The sequence below is a fragment of the Colius striatus genome, chromosome 1, assembly GCF_028858725.1.
Source record: "Colius striatus isolate bColStr4 chromosome 1, bColStr4.1.hap1, whole genome shotgun sequence".
Lineage (NCBI taxonomy): Eukaryota > Metazoa > Chordata > Aves > Coliiformes > Coliidae > Colius > Colius striatus.
This window is the reverse complement of record NC_084759.1, coordinates 158,446,537-158,465,430: the sequence shown is the minus strand read 5'-3', so window position 1 is coordinate 158,465,430 and position 18,894 is coordinate 158,446,537. Positions and strand designations below refer to the sequence as shown.

At 35.5% G+C, this 18,894-nt stretch overlaps 1 protein-coding gene across 1 annotated transcript in view; it reads left to right on the top strand.

The window, feature by feature from the left end:
* Positions 1-13,029, top strand: part of CFAP54 (cilia and flagella associated protein 54) — a 114,228-nt gene extending 101,199 nt beyond the window's left edge. Inside the window, 7 exon segments of the mRNA XM_062015995.1 lie at positions 1,502-1,699; positions 2,971-3,179; positions 6,307-6,492; positions 7,840-7,946; positions 8,738-8,927; positions 10,255-10,332; positions 12,808-13,029. Coding sequence (XP_061871979.1) covers positions 1,502-1,699; positions 2,971-3,179; positions 6,307-6,492; positions 7,840-7,946; positions 8,738-8,927; positions 10,255-10,332; positions 12,808-12,927 — 1,088 coding nt within the window. The 3' untranslated portion in view covers positions 12,928-13,029.
* The last annotated feature ends 5,865 nt before the right edge of the window (positions 13,030-18,894 follow it).

Here is an 18,894-nt window from a genome sequence, read left to right as displayed (position 1 = left end):
CCTGCTCCTGCTCAAAAGAAACCCCGAGGCAAACCAACAAACCAACAAACCCAAACTCTTGTGAAGTTACTCTATATTCTAATTCTCTATTCTATATTCTAAAAGTCAAAGTCATCATAATAAAAAATGTTCCCTGTCTTTCAAGTCCAACAGATTATCATTTAGAGATGCTTCAATTAGGTTGGTAGAACTTTGCCTTTGCCCGGTTTATTTTCTACTTTGGCATTTATTTTACAGCTAATGGAGTTGATGAAATGCAATTTTTTTTATTTAACAAAAAATAAATCAGTGAAACCAGGAATTCTTGGATATAATGATTGCCAGATGTTATATAAACACTAAAGGAAATACCTATATTGATTTTTAAACTGAGAACCATTAATTTAGTGATAAAATTTTGGTTCAGTGGCTTAATTTCAATCATCTCAAGTGACTGACAAAGACTGAGTTGCTCTGATAGCTGCTGGCAAAGCTGAGCAATGTCTGCTTACTGTACAGTGTTTAAACATATGTGATTTGATTGGTTCATGAAAACAAGTGTTGTATGCTAAGACTTCCATCAATCTGATTTTTTTGTACTAGCTCAATTTCCTTTTAATTACAGATAATTTTGTCTTTTAGCAAATGCATCAGGTGTTTCTTCTGATAGTTCTGTGAGGCAATGCAAATAATTCAATATGTAGAAAAGCAACATTAGGCCAAAATATATAGATTGAAAGGTCAATCTACCAAAATAAGTAGATTGAAGTGGAAATGATTGGAATACCATGCTAAATATTTTCTGTAAAACCATTTGTGAAACACATTGTTTAAGTTTCATCTATAAACAATGTGGCCAATTTAACTAAACGCTATTTTTACACCTGATAGTGAGATATCAGGAATAATGGAGACGTTCAGATTTTGCAGAAGTAGACAGATACTAATACAGTGAAAAAAACATAAGTAGTGACATAGTGGTAACTGTATTCGTAATTTTTTTTTCTCTTTTTGCATAACTTTTAGGCAGCATGAGAAAAAGAGATTTTTTTAGTCAAGAGCACATTTCACTGATAATGTGCTTAGTATCTTAAAGGGACTGAATTGAAGCTAACAATAAACATTTCAGAGTACCTAACCCTTCCAAGTTCAGGTCAATGTAAATGGGAAGTTTAACTGCTTTAGTTATGACTGATGACTCCTGGTATTGTTTCCACTTAGTAAAGATCTGCTATTGAATGACATATAGAAATAATTGGTTTATAACTAAATTCAGAGAGAGTACCCTGTCAAGCTTGTTACAGTTCTTGGCCATGATCTGAGAAGTATTTTCTTTACTAGTTCAGCTAATGTTAAAGCAGGACTGAAACAATTTTTGTCTTATACAAAACCATAACCACGTTCACAAGTTAATTTTTTTTAGTTACAGATTAGTCAGTTCAAACCAACATAATGCAGAAATAACTTTTGAACTGCAACCATTCACTCAATGTGTATTGTTGAACTGTTACTGGATTTGCAGATGGATACAATGTTGATTTTGAAAGACCTGAAGCATCTTCTATTGAAAACAAACAAATTGAACAAGACAAGCAGAGACAAAATGAAGGAACAGAAAGTCCTGCCACCAAAGCCAGCTGGAAGAAAGAGGCAATAACATGGGTTCACTTAATTTGCTACCACAGTTACTTAAAAAGACTTTACAATAACCTTATATTTGGTATGAATTTTTTCTTACTTCTAGAAAACTGTCATAGGTGAGATGTTGTTACTGGGGACCAATAGTGTCATATTCAAAGACCATAATCTGAGATAGTGTCATTTTGAGTTCTGTTAAATTCTATAAATGCAGAAAAAATCTTCACTGAAATCAAGATCTATGTCAACTTACAAGTGTTGTAAGTGAAGATTTCATTATTATTCATAAGCCTTTGTGATACCAAGAAAAGCATCCCTCAAAACTTTCTTCAAATATAATAACAGCAATTATTTTTAAAAAATTCATTACCAAAATGAATTTTTAGTTCTAGATTCATCAAACTTAAGTCACATTAGAAATAAATCTGTTCCATTTAGGGGCCTGTTTGTGAGAACTGGAGTGTAGCTGGGATGGGATGACTGAGAATTATTGAACGTGTTTCCATTAAAAGTCCAGATGTTACGTACATACTTGGTTTATTTGACTGTAAACAAGAGAGAGTAATAGATAGGACCTTTCAAACAGAGTAAGAATCCATTAATTTCAAGCTCCTAATTCTATGCATCTACATCTGATGGCCAGCTGCTGGCTGTACAAGTGATGACCTGATAGGTGGGAACAGAACTAGATTCTTGAGAACTAGATTGTACATCTAAGAAGAGAGGCATATATGCTTAGAGAGAAACCTAGCAACTCTGAAAATAATAGGCTCAGAGAGGATTGAGGATTAGGATTTTTTGTGGCAGGACTAAACGAAAGGGTTTTACCTCACCACAGAACTGTAAGGACAGTAAGATATCTACAAGTAGGTGTCAAATGTGCATACGCATCTCAGCTATAGTTGCCAGTGATGGAGCCTAGGAAGTGACTTGGTTATCTGTCATTAACTGTCTAAATTAGGGTCTTAAGAATTCTTAGAGCTTCTTTTGACTTTATTGAATAAATATGCATTTATTCTAGTGTGTGCTTACACATCTAGTGAACATATTGATGATTCTGCATCAAAATGTAAGTACCTAAACCTCAAAATTGCACCTCCCGTTTTATGCTGCTTTATAATGTCTAGACAGAGCTTGTTTCATCATCAGATCTCCAGTGAAAAATTGCAATAAAAATAGCATAACCTAGTAATATATAAGAACAACCAGTATAGTTGCCTGAAATGCATTTATTTGATATTGAATTGATTTACACATTTTACTATCTTTTCAAAATGTATGAGTATTGAGTAGCTGTAGAAACTTTACTTTTTATTGGCAAATGATGATGTAATACAAATCTTTTTTTCAAAGCTGCCCCTAACTCAGGACTTGGGTTATTTTCTGCAGGAGATGGACACCTTAGTTCTGTTTTTGACACAGGGATTGTTCTACGCATAGCAGAAATGCATTCCTTTCTTAAAAAACATTTGTTGGAATATTCAATGTGTTGCCTTGAGAATTTCCCACAAGAACTGTGTAATGTAGAATTGCCACTTGGGAGGCCAGCTGATTCTCCAAAGGTACTTACTTTCTTTCTGATGTTTCAAAAATATGTATTATACTTCCATTTCACTCAGAATCTTGCTAGTTGATATTTCTGAGAAGGATGAAATTCATTATTCAGAGGATCAGGGTAAAACCAAAATCCCATGAAAGAAGTGAAGGACATAGATAACAAATGCAAATATCCTTATGTTACTCATTCCTGCAAAAATTATCTCTATGGCATGCTCAGTGTATTTAGACTCTAGAAGATTAAGCAAAATGATATTTAAGAAGATTTTATTGTTAGTTAATTAAGCTGGCTGTGTTATTTGGTAGGACTGAGGCTTTTAATCTTGTAGATCTTCAAGTTTCATGTTAAATATAACCTGGTATTTGCTTTGTAATTAGTATGTATAAGCCTCTGTGTTGTTAATTTGGTCTCTAAGAAACTCAGGATAAAACAAAACAAAACAAGTATCAAAATTTGTTGAAAGCTTTGTGTGCCATTTTTTTTCATTGATTATCAGCCAGCTAGAAAATCAATCTTTTCGGAACTCTAGCTTGCAAACAGCCTATTTGAGCTTTCAGATGTAGGCAGCTCAGACTATATTACTCAGATAAATCTTGAATTGGAATTCTAGAGTCTACATTGACCATGGCATATGTATTAAATATTGAATGGTAAAAGTCTTTGAAGATTCGGGATAAAAATACTTGCCTTCAGTGTTTCTCCATCCCACTTCTCACATTAATAATGATCCTAATACTAAAAAATTAAACTGACAGGTTACTCTCTATGGTTTATTTTTTTACTTATTATATTCAGTATTAAAGGAGATGGGGGAGCCTTGAGGAGTTAGAACTTGTTATTTTATAAAAATGAATTAAAATACTTTTGTGAAAGTAGCTTTTCTAGAGTTGGTGAACTTTCTGCAATGTTGGACAGCATATCATTACTCATTTTCCAACAAAGAGCTGACTATGCCACAGAATAAATTGTAAATATTTCGTATGTGACATTTATAACAGCCATCGTATATCAAAAATTATTTTACTCTGTCTGCTCTTTTTTTGACATAATTAGTATTACACTATCCTAGAATAATAAGCTTCAGAGCTCACTGTCGTGTTCGTGACAGGTGCAAGCTGCATAATCATGTGTTAGCTTCACTGTTGTAGACAGCTAACAAGCATCAAGCTCTTACTTTTTTATAATTCTAAGCTTCATTGATTTTTATCACAACATTTTTAGAAGCTTTAACTATTCAGAAGGCTGTATAAGTTATTTAAAATTGTTGCTGTAATTTGATACTGGGATTTTTAACAGTACAAATAGATATAATTTTTGAAAGAATGATTTTTATGTACAAGGTTGTTTTGCTTACATGTGTCTTTGTAATTCTGGTTTTGACTCTTGAAGTTTTTTTCCACTCTGCTGAATTAAGAATCCAAATTACATTAAGAAGGCTGTAATTAACATTGTGTGCCTTATTACATTTTGCATGCTGTTTTTTTTATTCCACTCCATGATAGTATGTAAGACTGGAAACACTTAACTAAGAGGAGTTTTTTTCAGGCTTTTGAGAAAGTTGAATAGATAAATGTTTATGTATGTAATTCAGCAACCCTCCAGTTTAACAAAAGCAGTTGTAATATCCTTTCCCCAAAAGATTCAATATGATGTAAATAATAAATGGAGTTCAGTGAGAAAGAAAACATACCACAAGTTTTAAAAAGAAATAGGTATCGTAAAACTCACTTTTCTAGTTCAGGAGCTCTAGTTCAGGAGCACAGCATAAATGACGTTACCCTCACTTTCATGTATGTGCGCTCTCATGATGTTGTTCACAGTCCATGGTAGCAGCATAGTGAGTGATTGATTGCCAAATCAAAGTTCCTGAATGTATAAGATCCTTGAAGTAGGGGGTGCTCCATGCACACCTCATGGCATACCATGGGTTATGGCCACTGTTATTGCTGCCTCAGTGTTTGGAGACTATGTGATGTGGATCATCCCCAGTTAATTGTTCTGTGCTATACTGAAAGCATATCCATATGCTCAAATGCATGATTTCAGCATGCATGACTTCATCTTTGTCTTCACTTCTACAGTGTTCTACAGTGTTCACTTCTACAGTGAAGACTGTAGAAGTGGGATGGGAAATGACTTTATGAAGTAAGATTCTGTCATCATGAAAAATCCATCTTGGATTCACTACCTTACATTGATCATGAGCTGTATTTTCTGAAAATAAAGTGGATAATATTCTACAGTTTGTATCAACAATGAACATTCAAAATTAAAAAGAACTAACTCCCCAGGCAGCTGTTTTCTACGTCCATGTTTTGGAATTGATGGAGAGACTAACAACTTTTTTAAATAGCTTCAGCATTCCTCCAGAATGTCATTGTGTAGCCTCCTCTGTTCTTTGCGGATCTGTGGAACACTTTGAAATGTAGAAACAGTGTGGTGCAGTTCAGCCTTTAAATATTTTACAATTTTTAAAAAGCTTTTATTTGTTTTATTATTTTAATATTTATTATTTTTATTATTTTTGGTTGACAGCATTCTTGTTCCTTCCTTGGTAAATGACAACCAAACAGTAACTATTTAATGAATAGCCTGCTACGTTCCATATATATTTTACTAAATAAGAGATATGACAGATCCTCTCAAATTCAAGTGACTGAATTTTCAATTGGTATTACCCTTTGTTATTTCCACAGCTAATGAGAACATGGATAAACATAAATACAGAAGTAGTCTTAACATTCAGATTACAGTTTTAATTATTGATATGTATAGCTGACAAATTACTTTTTCAGCACTAAATTTTGCATGGTCAGCATGTCAAATAATCTCTTTTAGCAAAATACGTTAACACCATTGGGAAGATAAGTCACAGGTTACAAGAATTGTTACTGTAGGTGTCTCTAAGTCAGCTCAGAGGTTCTTTGCATTACCTTTAGAAATGTCTCATGTGAACTTTGAAAAGCCTTAACTTGGTAAAATGGACATCTTTTAAAATTGCCCATTTTTCTAAATAAGCGTATATTTGTGCAAGAGTCAGAGTCATATTGATCCTATTAGACATCAGAATATAACAGATTTTGCATGTTACACTATAAAACAAGCAATATGAAATTTTCTTTGTCTTTCAGATGTCTCTTGAAACTACTGGAATTACATCAAAGATGTCACATGTGATGATAGCTTCTCCAGTTTCTGTCATCACAGAAACAGACAGTCAGACAGAGAGTCGGGCAGCAAATGCCTCAAATAAGGAAATTAACATTCAGTGGTACATTCCTTCTCTAGTAAAGCCATCAAACAATACAGAGACTAAGGTAAAACTACACCAATGCAGTTCCTTAGGTATTGGAACAAATCCAGTCCAATTTCCAATCAATGTTTGTGTTATGATAGATCAGCTTTTCAGTTGAATTATACAGATGCTGATTGGCAAGCTGGACAGCAGAGAGCTGTCTACTGTGATGCAAACTTGCTATGCAGGACAAACAGGATGCCCCGACAGTTTTTTTGGTGGCAGGTCAAAGAAATACTTTGTTGACTGTACAGAGCTTCCAGGTCATGTTGTATTCACATCTGCTGCAAGTCCTTAATGTCTTTAAGACCTTTACTCTGTTAAGTTTGGTTAGAGCTGACCAACACATTTGAAAATTAGTTTGGTGGAAGGCTGTTGGAAAAGCCAAGATACATATATAGAGGGCAAATGGAATTTTGTAAACCTCTGTTCACTAAGAAATTACACTGAACAAGAAATATGAGACAGACTGGAGGGTTGCGGGAAAGCAAGACACTAAGACATGGAATTTGTTTTATTTTTAAACAAGGGAACAACATGCAGGTGAAATTTTTGCTCCTGCATTAGAAATCTATGATCTCCAGACTTTTTGGCAAAACAGATGTGTCAAAATTTCCACCAGACCCTTTTAATCTGTATTAGTAAGCTCATAGAAGCCCTGTGAAGCTAGTGCAAATAATATACCTCTCAATATAGTTATGCCAGTTACCTCAGCATGACCTTACACATCATTAAAGATCTAGAGAAAACTCCGAGAAACAACAAGTATACGAATGTCATATTCTTGACATACTCCACATTGTCAAAATGTTCAGCCACCACTAGGAAGCACAGTTTCAACCATGATAGCAGTTCTTTCTGGTGGAAGATGAGAATATTCTATTTCACTTTCTTATGCTCTTATATTGTTAGAGCTTTATTAAATTGGTATGTTATGTGCACTTGATGGATTTTAACCTAGTATGGTGACAGCCATGCACAAGGCCATATAGCAAATTTAACTAAATATGTAGGACTTTTGGAAATTCAGTAAAAGCTCTCTTGTTCAGCCTACCTGGAGCTGGAACTTGGAAATGAGCACTAATTGACCAGGATCAGGACAACAGGGATTTTGAGGGTGACTATAGGGTGTGAATTAATTTTCAAACTCATGTTATTTATATATCCATAATGAAATTGCTTGAAAACCTATAAAAACCTGCATATAGTACAAATTCACATGAAGCCACACTCACCCCTCTTTTGAAAGTCAGTTATTGAAGTATCAGTACACTGTATTTGATAGTGATTATAATCTAATATCACTGAAATAGCTCAGGCTTACTGTACCATACTACATTATAGCTTATCCATTCCATCTCTTTTACAGGTTTTGCTGCTTTATGCTTCGAATACAAAGCCTGTTAAGATTAGCAACATCAAGATTTTCGGTTCAATGTCTATATTTTCAGGCCACTTGTGGATTCCATTGACTAGGTAAATAATCACTGACTTTATCCTGTTATTTCATGCCATATTAAAGATCAGTCAGCCATTTAGAATCAGAGAAAATAAGGTACAAAATATCAAAGAGCTGCAAATCTTTAAAAGCATTCATTTTCACTTTTCAGAGATTTTTCACTATAAAAACTGTAAGATGTTGTACACAGCCTTAAACCCATAACAGCATATTCCTTTACACTACATTAGCATTTTAGTTTTGATTCTTAAAGAACTGAGTAACAAATGCTAATTATATTACACCAATACAGCAATGTAAGAAAACATTAGCAAACATAAGCAGCAGTCTCGGCAGTTATTCCCATTCGTTCACTGGATCAGCTACTTTCTCCATCCCATATTACAACTCTGAGTGTGCAAATTTTTTTCTCAGTTTTAGCCCCAGACTCAGCCCTTCATCCTTCATCCTATGGTATTTTTCATTCTTCTTCCTTGTCACTCATCTAGCCTCAGAATTTTTGGAACTGCTGATCAGGTGGAGAGGAAAGAATAACAGGGTAAGAAGAGTTGTTGCCTCTGCCACCCTTGTTTTGGTTCGATGAGAAAACCTTTTTTAGAGAGACATACTTGAAATACTTCTTACCATTTTCCACTTTCTCTAATAGAAAACTTCCTTTTGTAAAATTAGGACATCTGTCTTGAAACACAAGAAAATATAGAACCTAATCAATATGTAATAAAAACTAGATCAGTTTAATGATAACCTGTGAAAAACCTTATATTGTTGTTTTATAACAGCAGTAATGAAAAAACTTGTCTCTGTTCAGGATTATTTCTTTACAGAAGAATTTATCTAATCTGAAGCAGCAAGTTGAAATGTTGATGCAAAGTTCTAAAAGCTTGTCTTCAGACTCAGAACCTACAAGTTTTCTTGAACAAAGTGAAACTTTGAAAATGATTCCTTCAAAAAAATTGGAAATGAATGTTGCAAAAGTGCATCTTGATGAAAAGACAGAAGTAAGTGAGAACAGTTCTGCTCTTAAATATGTCTGACTTTATTTGAGATGTCAGTTTTAGGGAAAAGAAATGACAAGTAACTTGGAAAGTGGGCAAAGGAGATTAAACTTCCCTCATCTCTTTCAATAAATGTTGAAATATTTTCACTTTTCATTTAACTTTTTCTTTCCCTTACATATTGCTTGTCACTTTACAAAAATATCAAGCAGCTTCAACTTTCCAATGGAAAATAAAGGCTACATCTTCAGATACATAGATTTGAAAAATGATGCCTAATTTATAGTAATTTACACCTGAAAATGCTTGGCAGGGTGTTAAATTAGCATGGTGATCAACCCAAAAGTGTGTTTTAAAAATCAGTTGCACATCTTCAATGTAAAATGGGCAGCGATGGTTTCTGAAATAAGAACCTTCTGCAACATTACTGAGAGAACTAAAACTGACAGTGAATTTATTTTCATTTTCTCTACGACACCTTCTTCTTTTCTTTTTATTAGCAAGGCTGTATAGGGTCCACAACCAAATAACTCCCTCCACGTAAACACACAAAAGAGGTAATTTCAGAATTTTCCATGTGGTCTGTTTGAGATAATGTCATTGGAATAGAATGTTGCCACAGCATAAGTGCTGCTTGATAAATGCCAAGGCAAAATAGATGTTTATTTTCAAAGTGGGAGACATTTATCATGTGACAGAATTCTCTTTATATCTATTATATGAAATGATTAATGATGTAGGGGCTGTCATTTTGTCTGATGGATGATGTGAAACGGTGACAATTGTTCACCAAGCCATTATTACAAGGCTGCATTTTGACCAGCTTGGAGAACAAATGATGCTTTGGCCAATCACAGTATTTTGAGGAGGGTAGACAGAGCTGTCCTTTAGTGAGTGTTTCTGATTACCTGCTCAAACTTTCATTAATATACGTCAGTAATTGGAAACACAATGTTTAAAATACTAATGAGATTAACATGCCGTGCATTATACTTGTATAAATATCATCTTGTCAGAATGTTTGTTTATAACGTCTTCAGTAAACACGTAGCAAAAGTATGCTCACTCACTGGATTTAATATCTGAGCCAGGGGCAATTTTGCCTCAGTAGAAACTGCAAGGTTTAGGCACTTGTGTTTGTACAGCAAACACAACTATTTGTGTTGCAGAAAATTTATATTCATCAGCTAAGGTTTATTTTGCTGTGAATTCAATTAGAATAACCTAACACCTGATTGTTCTGAAAAATTTTGTAGAGCTAAGCTGTCTGGTAGCTTATCAGAGGAGACTGATAGTCCAGCATTAGTTTTTTCTTGTTTTATACTATCAGGAAATGGCTAAAAGGTGTTTATCCGAAGTCAAAGCACTGCTGTCTGCTGTTCCAGCCCTGTCTTCGCCATTAACTGAGGTATGCCATTCTCATTAATAGTCAAAAACTGTCTACTAAAATAAAACAACTGTTCAGTTAAACTGCAACATGGATTACACCACTAAATATCTTCACATTTTTTTCTCTTACATTGTTGGGCTTTCTGTTTGGGTTTTGTTTTTTTCATTTGTCCATATAAATGACAAATGTGCATGATTACAAACTCTGAATGTCTTCATTGTTCATTAGAATCACCTTTTTATACATAAAAAAAAGTCTTCAAAATGGATTTCACTCACAATGGGTTCATCTATGTTGTCCACCATTCTCTGGTCAGTGTTTACACAGACTCCAGTGAATTTCTATGATGCAATTTCCAAATGTAATTCCTTCCATCCCTGTGTTTTCACAGTTCTTCAGGCTTTCCTTCTACTTTCTTTAGCTTCCTCTACCCTGCCCATGACATGTCCTGAGAGACTTTTTGCCCATGCTGTTGTAATTCATCTTGTTACCCATCTGTAGCTGGTATCCCAGAGGAGACTATGGCTCATCTCAGGCAGCAGTACTGTTCAGTGTTCTCAGCTACCCAGGGGGATCAGGAAGAGGGCCACAGCTGCCAGAGCTCAAGGAACTCCTAGGATGATTTTGGAATCCACCATTACATATGACGCACTCTACTAATCCTCAAATATCTTTCCTGCAATCCACCATACTCTTCTTTTCCAGATAGGTAGCTTTCCCTGTCAGAAAAGAAACCTGAGTTTCTCAAATTGTGAACAGTTTGCCTAATGGGCTGTTATAGAAGACAGAATCTGTGATGCTGTTCTGTGCACCCTACAGTCTGGTACCTACATACTTCCTTTTTACACATACTGCACCATTCTTGCCCTACCTTGTATCCATCCTGAAGGTCTCTCTCAATCAGCTCCGAGACCTTCATATCCTCAAGCTGTCTTTATTAATACATCAGATTACATTCACATTAATTCTCCAAAGCTATGCTTTTCATGGACTATATTTTTCTAAGATACTTTTCAAGTATCTTCTATGGTAGAGAGATTTGACATAACTAGGGAAAGGTACAGGCAAGCTTTCACAGAATCACATGGATCGCCTAGACCTGTTCTAAAATTCCCTTGAATTCACTTTCTCTGCTTCTATTTGTGGGTCTATGATGAAACTAAGGGAGCAGATTTAGTGGTACCCTTCCAGAAATAATATGATGTTAGCTGCTTTGCTTTATTCTGGCTAAATGCCACAACAAGCTAAAATATTTCAAGAGGTGGAAAAACGGTGTTTTCATCTCAAAGTTTCAAATAGAGATTTCAAACTAAGATGCTATTAGATATGCCAGACTGGGTTGGGCAAGTGAAGCCTAAACCTTCAAGATGATGAGTATCTTCATTCTTCTCTGAAACCAACAGACCTTTTACAGCACTTCATTATGTATAGCATATTTCTAAGTACTATTTCCAAACTTTCAAGTAAGCTGTATGTGTGCATTACCCAGCCTCCTTTGCTTGAGGTGGAAAGCTCAGAATGGGACTATGTATACTGTAGGGCAGTAAATTCCCTTTGTTTTCAAGCAAGCAGGAGAAGTCAGCAAATGCATTGCTTAAATGTAATTTAACAGAATTTTTCTGCACCACACACTTTGCTCCAGTTCTTGTGAATTAATTGGGAAAAGTCAATTCTAATTTGTGTTTTCTCATTCTTCAAGATGTCACACTTTAACTCCTGTCATGTTTACAGCTTCTCTTCTTTGATTCTGCTTTTTCTCTTTGTGTGTCTTACAGTGTTTTTGGTTCAGCACTGAATTATATTTCTAAGTGAAAAAAGTGCATTTTTATTGAATTATTCATTTTAAATTATTTGACTGTTCATACTTTAAGAATAAAAATTGACCAGCTGGCTTGTTTTTAAAGCTATTTAATGAATAGGTTTATTCTTGGGGGAAATAATAAAGCAGAGTTTGTGAGAATATCTTAAATATTTAAAGAAAGATTAGAAATAAAATAACTGCATTAAAAAATAATCTCCCTAGATAGCCTGTTCTACTCATCTCTCCCTTTACTTTGTTATTTTTTCTTAATATCTAAATCAACTAAATAGTCCTCCACATCCAGTGGGCATAGAAACCACTTTATCGTTGCCCTGTTTCACCTTTTACAGTTAGCTCAATTCTTCCAGCTTCTCATCTTAAGAAAAGCCTTCCAAAGTACTAATTGTTCTTCCTGCTCTTCTTTGATATCTGCGTTTTACCTGCAGATGATCAGGATAAACTTTATGAGTAAGACTGTTCAGAGAAATTTCTTCCCCTTAATCCTGATTTACAAGTTTCCTGCAAGAGATGTCATTAACCACATTTATCTTGAGGAAATAAATGTTTCTAACTTATTCATTGGTCGTAGGTCAGAAATCTGGCTTTAATATCGAGCTATTTGTAGATATGTATATTTTGGAACCTGTAAACTCAATCAAGTTATTAATTTGAGTTTGTTCTTTTTTTTTCAGATCCCTTTTGATATTACTTTGCAATCAATAGCAAAATTGGAAAATATGTTTGATCTTGCCAATGGATGTATAATAACTGAAGAAAGTATTTTCAATTGGATCCTTTCTCTATTTCACTAAGTTCTATTTTTGCAGCTAATCACTTAGTGAGTTGCTGAGTGATGTAAATTGAGACTTAAGTTCCAATGTTAATGAAAAAACTTCATTAATCACACCAGGATTTGGCTCCTAATATGTTTTATAATTTTAAGTTTTAGTTTGTTTCTAATTATTTTTAAAGTAATAGTTTTTAAACTTAAAATACGAACTAAAAGCAGCTTCTTAATAAGATGATTAAAATTTTGATTTATTAAATCATCCATAAGCCAAGTTTGTTGGGGGTTTTCTAGTTTTTCAATATTTTTTTATTATTTAGAAAAGCTGAACAAGCTTGTAGCCTTCTAGCATCTGTTAATAAATACTGCTTTTTCCCTGAAGGCTTATGCTCATCAGCGATTTCTAAGTTGCTGTTGCAGTTATCAAAAGTTGGGTTTATTTCTGAGCTTGAGAATTTTTTCCAGCCTAAAATCATCACCGAGTTTGTTCTTTTACAATTCTATTTGGAAACTGGCATTTCTGACTTTTCTATCATTTGTTAAAGAGACATACCTCACAGGTTGTTGAGGGTGAAAATGATTATTCCTATGAGACCTGATCTAGGTGGACCTGCGTCTGCAGGGGTGTTGGACTGGATGATCTCTAAAGGTTCCTTCCAACCCCTACCATTCTATGAGTTCATGATTCAGATGTTTCCATAATTTAAAAACATTTTCCTGGACAAAAAAAAAAAAACAAACCAACCCCAAAACACAAGCCAATTTAAAATATAAAATGGTACTACATAGAACATTTTTGGTCATCATTATGAAATGCTAACAAAATCTCTGTCTGTGTTGTTGGTTGTGAATTTTACTTTAAAGTGCTGAAGAAAGCCTAGTGAGACCTAACAACAGCCACATGAGACACTATGTCCAGTTTAGAAATGAGGAATTCAACAAGAGAAAGTGAGTTAGTTGAACAAGGCTGCACAAAAGAGCGCTCATGGCCTTTTCGTTTTGCTCACATCACAAGGCCTGGCACTTCTTTGATAGTTACAATAATTTTCTGCAATAAATAGAAAAAAAAAATGAAGCTGTTAGGGCAGAAGCCCTGTGAGACATATCCCATTGCTAGCTATGCTTCTGTGTAGCCATGAAAATTCAGGACTAATACTTACCATTCATGGCTTCAGTTTCTGTGAAAAATGAACAAATGGATTGAAATACCAGCCCCTTTCATTTCAGTCAGCCTCTCCATCTGCTGTAGCCCAGTTATAAAATGATAAAATATTTGGAGCTATTTGGAAATTGCAAATGTGCTTCTCAGAAAAATGTTACCTGGTTGGGTGAAGTTTCTTTTATGGAGGGAGAAAAAGAGGTAAAATTCTCATCATAATGAGTATCTTAAATGTGATCAGTAGCAGGAAGAAACAGTGTGAAGTTTTCTGCTGTTTTTCTTTCTTTCTTCCTAGAAAAGGGAGAAGGCTGGATGTATTTGTGTTATATGTAGCTTTTAAAAAGTTGTGCTGGTTTTTATTTTGTGTAATGTTTTCCAGAATGCTGTAAGTACTTGGAACATTAGAAGGATTATGACACAATGATAAAAAGGACGTAAAAACTGAGTAATTGATAGGGAAAGTATTTCTGCAGGGCAATTTAAAAACCGAGTTAGAACAGTTATTTAACTCAACTGCCTAACAGCCAGTTTGCAGGAGATATTCTTTAGCATTATTCTTTCAATTAAAAGAATTATTTTTCCACAGTTCTTAAAAAAGCAGGAAAGATAAAAATTGACATGATTCATTTTTCTGTTACAAGGAACCAGTAGAAAATTGCACCTTCTTTTTTTTTTCTTTGGAAAAGCTATTCAATCTTTCCTTCTACTTTTTAAAAAGTATAAATCATTCTTTTTCTTTTTGGGGTCACCTTGAAGATTATCATGGGGCTTTCATGCAGCTTAATTAACATTTGTCAAACACTCTACAGCATCAGGTGAAAATGGAAGTAAAGTTCTATTACAGATGAGGTGTTTCCCCAGTGCTGACAGTCGAGCCCTTGTTATAGAATCGTACAATCGTTTCAGCTAATTTCTATACTTGAAAGAGAAATATTAAATAAAATGCTTTACAAGTGCATTGGAAATATGTTGCACCTTCTAAGATATTATCCTATTATCCTTTAATGCAACACAGTAAAATAGTAATGTTGAAACACTGACCTCACTGTATCCATAGCAGCAGATTTTACTTTCATAAACACAGGATTAAGTATTCAATGCAGGTTTCAGATGAAAACATTGGATAAAACATTTTTCTTTTAGCATATAATTAAACTCTTTAGTTAAAATCTGCTTGTAAGGAAGGAAGCTCATACGTAAACGTCTCCAGTAATTGCAAAGAAAAAGAAGCATAAAGATAATTGCAAAGTAAATTGCTTCTTGCTTTATGTATTATAGTAGTTTGGGTGGGTTTTTTCCTTATTAGTGAATGCAGACTAAAGCTTTCAATATGTGAGGCTAGAATAAATTTGTATCAGCACCATGCTCAGTGAAATCTCTATAGAATGCTTGTCTATGTCACTGTCTCCAAAATTAGAGAGGAAGAGGGGAAAGGCACCTTCTTTGATTTTGCAGTCTGAAGTGTAAAGGGAGGGCCTTCGTGTTACGTGAAGGTCTGCTCTGTGACCTGCCCAAACAACACTGCTAAGGGGCTACGTACCACCTTGACAGCTTTGAGCCACCAGCATATTTACCAATTCTTTTCAAATTTTAACTGAAATATTTCCCCATTCCACAGCTGTGAAAGGAATGGAAAGTGTTTCCCTATCTGATAAGTTGTGGCACAGGACAAGAAGAGAGAGAGAGTGAGAGAGAGCATTGTGGAGACAGACTGAAAGAACTCTGAAACGAATGACATTTTATCTCCAGTGCATCCCCTGGCTGAGGGACAAGAAGGATCCTGGAGGGAACTACAGATCAGTAAAAAGAGGTGTTTGGGGCTTTTAAAAAAATTCCTTTGGTATCTTCTGTTTTGAAAACTGAATGAAGTAAGCATCCTGGGGGAAAAAAACCCTTCTTCTATTCCTGTAATTAATAGCTGTGTCATCAAGAACCTGCTAGAGCTCAAACTGAAATTGAACTGGCAGCTTACTATTGACCAAATGGGTTTCAGAATATTACTTTTTTCACACACAGTTTCAATATGGTTTTAAGTCAGAATGCTGCCTTGATAGAGAGTTGTATATTCGAGGCATTCACAGGATTTGGCTCATGCCTAGAAATATATTAGCAACCTGAAATTATTTCTGGTTAAATTAATTTTATGATGTGGAAATTAGTAATTTCACAGATTTATTCAATTGTATGTGACTGGTTTTTAAATTCTTCTACAGATCCAACTCATTTTTTGTTGGCTTAAGTATTTATCCAGTTTTTGGATGACAACAATCTAACAAAATAATCCTAGTAATTAGCCTCACTATACTTTGGTTTCTTTATCTGAAGATAAGAGTAATCCCCTCATCAGTGAGGGATTTGAAGTTTTCTGCATCAACATTTGGAAAATATTTCTAGAACTCTGAATGAGAGGGACGGGGAATTTATTATTCATCCGAGGCACAATGTAAAAGGGATAGTAATTCGTTTCCAAATCCATTTTCAGTGAAATTCAAGAAGAAAGTTTTTTGAAAAGAATAATGATGGAACTAGAATTAATTGTTGGAATTACAAGCTAATATGCTGAACTAATTAAGCCTGCAAAGAGTTCCATTTATGTTTGCCATAGATTTTCTTTGTGTTAAAAGATATTGAGTACATCTTCAAATGACAGAAGTTAAAATATGAAGCATAGGTTAATCTTTAAAATAGAGTGGGTGAAAGGGTCCAGAGGCAAGTGCTGAAGTCAAATATTTACCACTGCAATTTAATTTTCCACTTTGAAACCCCAGAGATAATTAGAATTATCCTCATTTGTCTCCCATGTCAGCATGATTTAGGATTCTACTTAATGTGCAAAGAAAAAAAAAATACACGTTGAAGCAAATTACACCAAAAATTTCCACATCACACAAGTAGAAAACCAGAATATGCTATGTCAGAAATCATCAGGAGGCGATGGATATGGTTCTGTAGTCTACTTGGACTGTTCTCAGGACAGCTGTGTGGAGGGTGAAGTTCTATAAAGAATCAGTGCACCTTCAGTGCTGCTTTAGCTCTGGCCAGACATCCAGAATTAAAAAGAACATGTCAGCAGCCACCAAACCCCAAGTATGTTCTGGGCAAAGCTCCTTGCTGCTCATCAGTCCTTTCTTCTCCTCACCGAGGCCTGGGGATTGGCTTAGGAGCCTCTATGGTGGGTTTCCCCACTGTGAGAACTGCAAGGGCCTGACGACTCGTGTGCACAGCTGTTCTGCAATGTGGGAGAAGAATTATACATTTCTATACAATCCTTATTATTTTCTTATTATTATTAGATTTAATTTTGCTTAGTAAACTGTTCTTATCTCAACTCAGGAGTTTTAAATTTTTTCCTGATTCTCCCAATTCCCTATCCCACATGAGGGAGAGGGAGAGGGGGAGGGAGTGAGCAGTTGCATGGTGTCTGTTTGCTGTCTGGGGTTAAACCATGACAGGGAGTGTCACAGAAAGAATCAAGAAATCCTAGTCTTATTCACTTAAAAACCTGAAAATTTCTAATTGCTGAACTTGGATGCTTCAGGGCTTGTAAGGCAGGTAGTCACCTACCTGTTTGTCAACATGGTTACCCTACACAGTGAGGAGATAAAGAAAAAAAGCCAGAGGATATTATTGTGGGAAAGAAAAGGCTTTTGATTCTGTGTATTGGCGATAGAACGGAATAACAAGTATTGGCCAAAGAAGTGAAACATGGTTGGTTTAAAAGCAAATTAGGACAATAAAATGGAGAGAGGGGAAAAGACTTGTAGGAATGCTGCAGGTCCTGTTAACACTCAGATAATTGAGGAGGCAGATGATAGATGATATATTAAGATATGACTAATGATTGGTTAATGAGGATGAACAGAAGCAATAAAGACATGATCCACATTGCTGTAGGGAAATAATAATGGCATTTTGTGTAACAGTGACATGAGCTTCTTTCCTGATTCTGAGTTCACTCATAGAGACTAGAAATGAAATGCACTTGGAAAATCAAACCTCCAATGGCAAAGGAAACTGAAGAGGATATTTCAGATCCACTTGTTCTGAGATAGCACATAGTAAAGACTCAGTGGAAATCATATCTCTACAGAAAAAGTTTGGCTACAACATCTAACATCCATTTAAAGGCAATCTTGAAATAACTTTCTACTTAGGTTTAGAAATCAGAGGCAGTGAAAATAGGTAATACCTTTGAGGAAGTGCAAGCTTTTATCAGATGAAAATAAATAAATTCCTTCCTTATACAAAATGCAGCATGTCCAGCTTTATTCCATTATCAGGGTATAGAGGCAACAATTCTCAGTCACTCGATGCTACTGGAGGTAAACACAAAGGGTGTAGCAGGTTAAGTTACAAATAGCTGCGTTGCTAACACTAAGTCCGTAACTAAAAACAGACCCGAGACGACAGGTTCTGGTCAAGAACTTCTCTGTTTGGAATGTATTTATCCCTATTATTCATGACGATGTGTCACCAAGACGTCTCAGTGAAGAGGACGGGCCGGTCCAGATGTGCGGGATGATTTTTACACGATACTGAGAAGACTGCCCTTCTTCCCAGTTCACAACTTAAACTGTGGCAGATACCGGACCCGGTGCCACTCCGAACGAACCCACTGCTTGGCACGGGGCTGGCGCCGGCTTCCTTCAGCACCCTCCCGGGAGTAGCTCCGTGCTGCTGCCGGGTCACAGGCCCGTTACTCCGCCTAAGCGCCCCTGTCTCTCCCAACCGGGGGGCTCCTCCGCCACGGCACCGGGACCTCTCAGACCTCGGCCACGGCCCTGCACCACGAATCACCTCAAAGCCCCGGGCTGGGGCCGAGGCCTCCGCGGA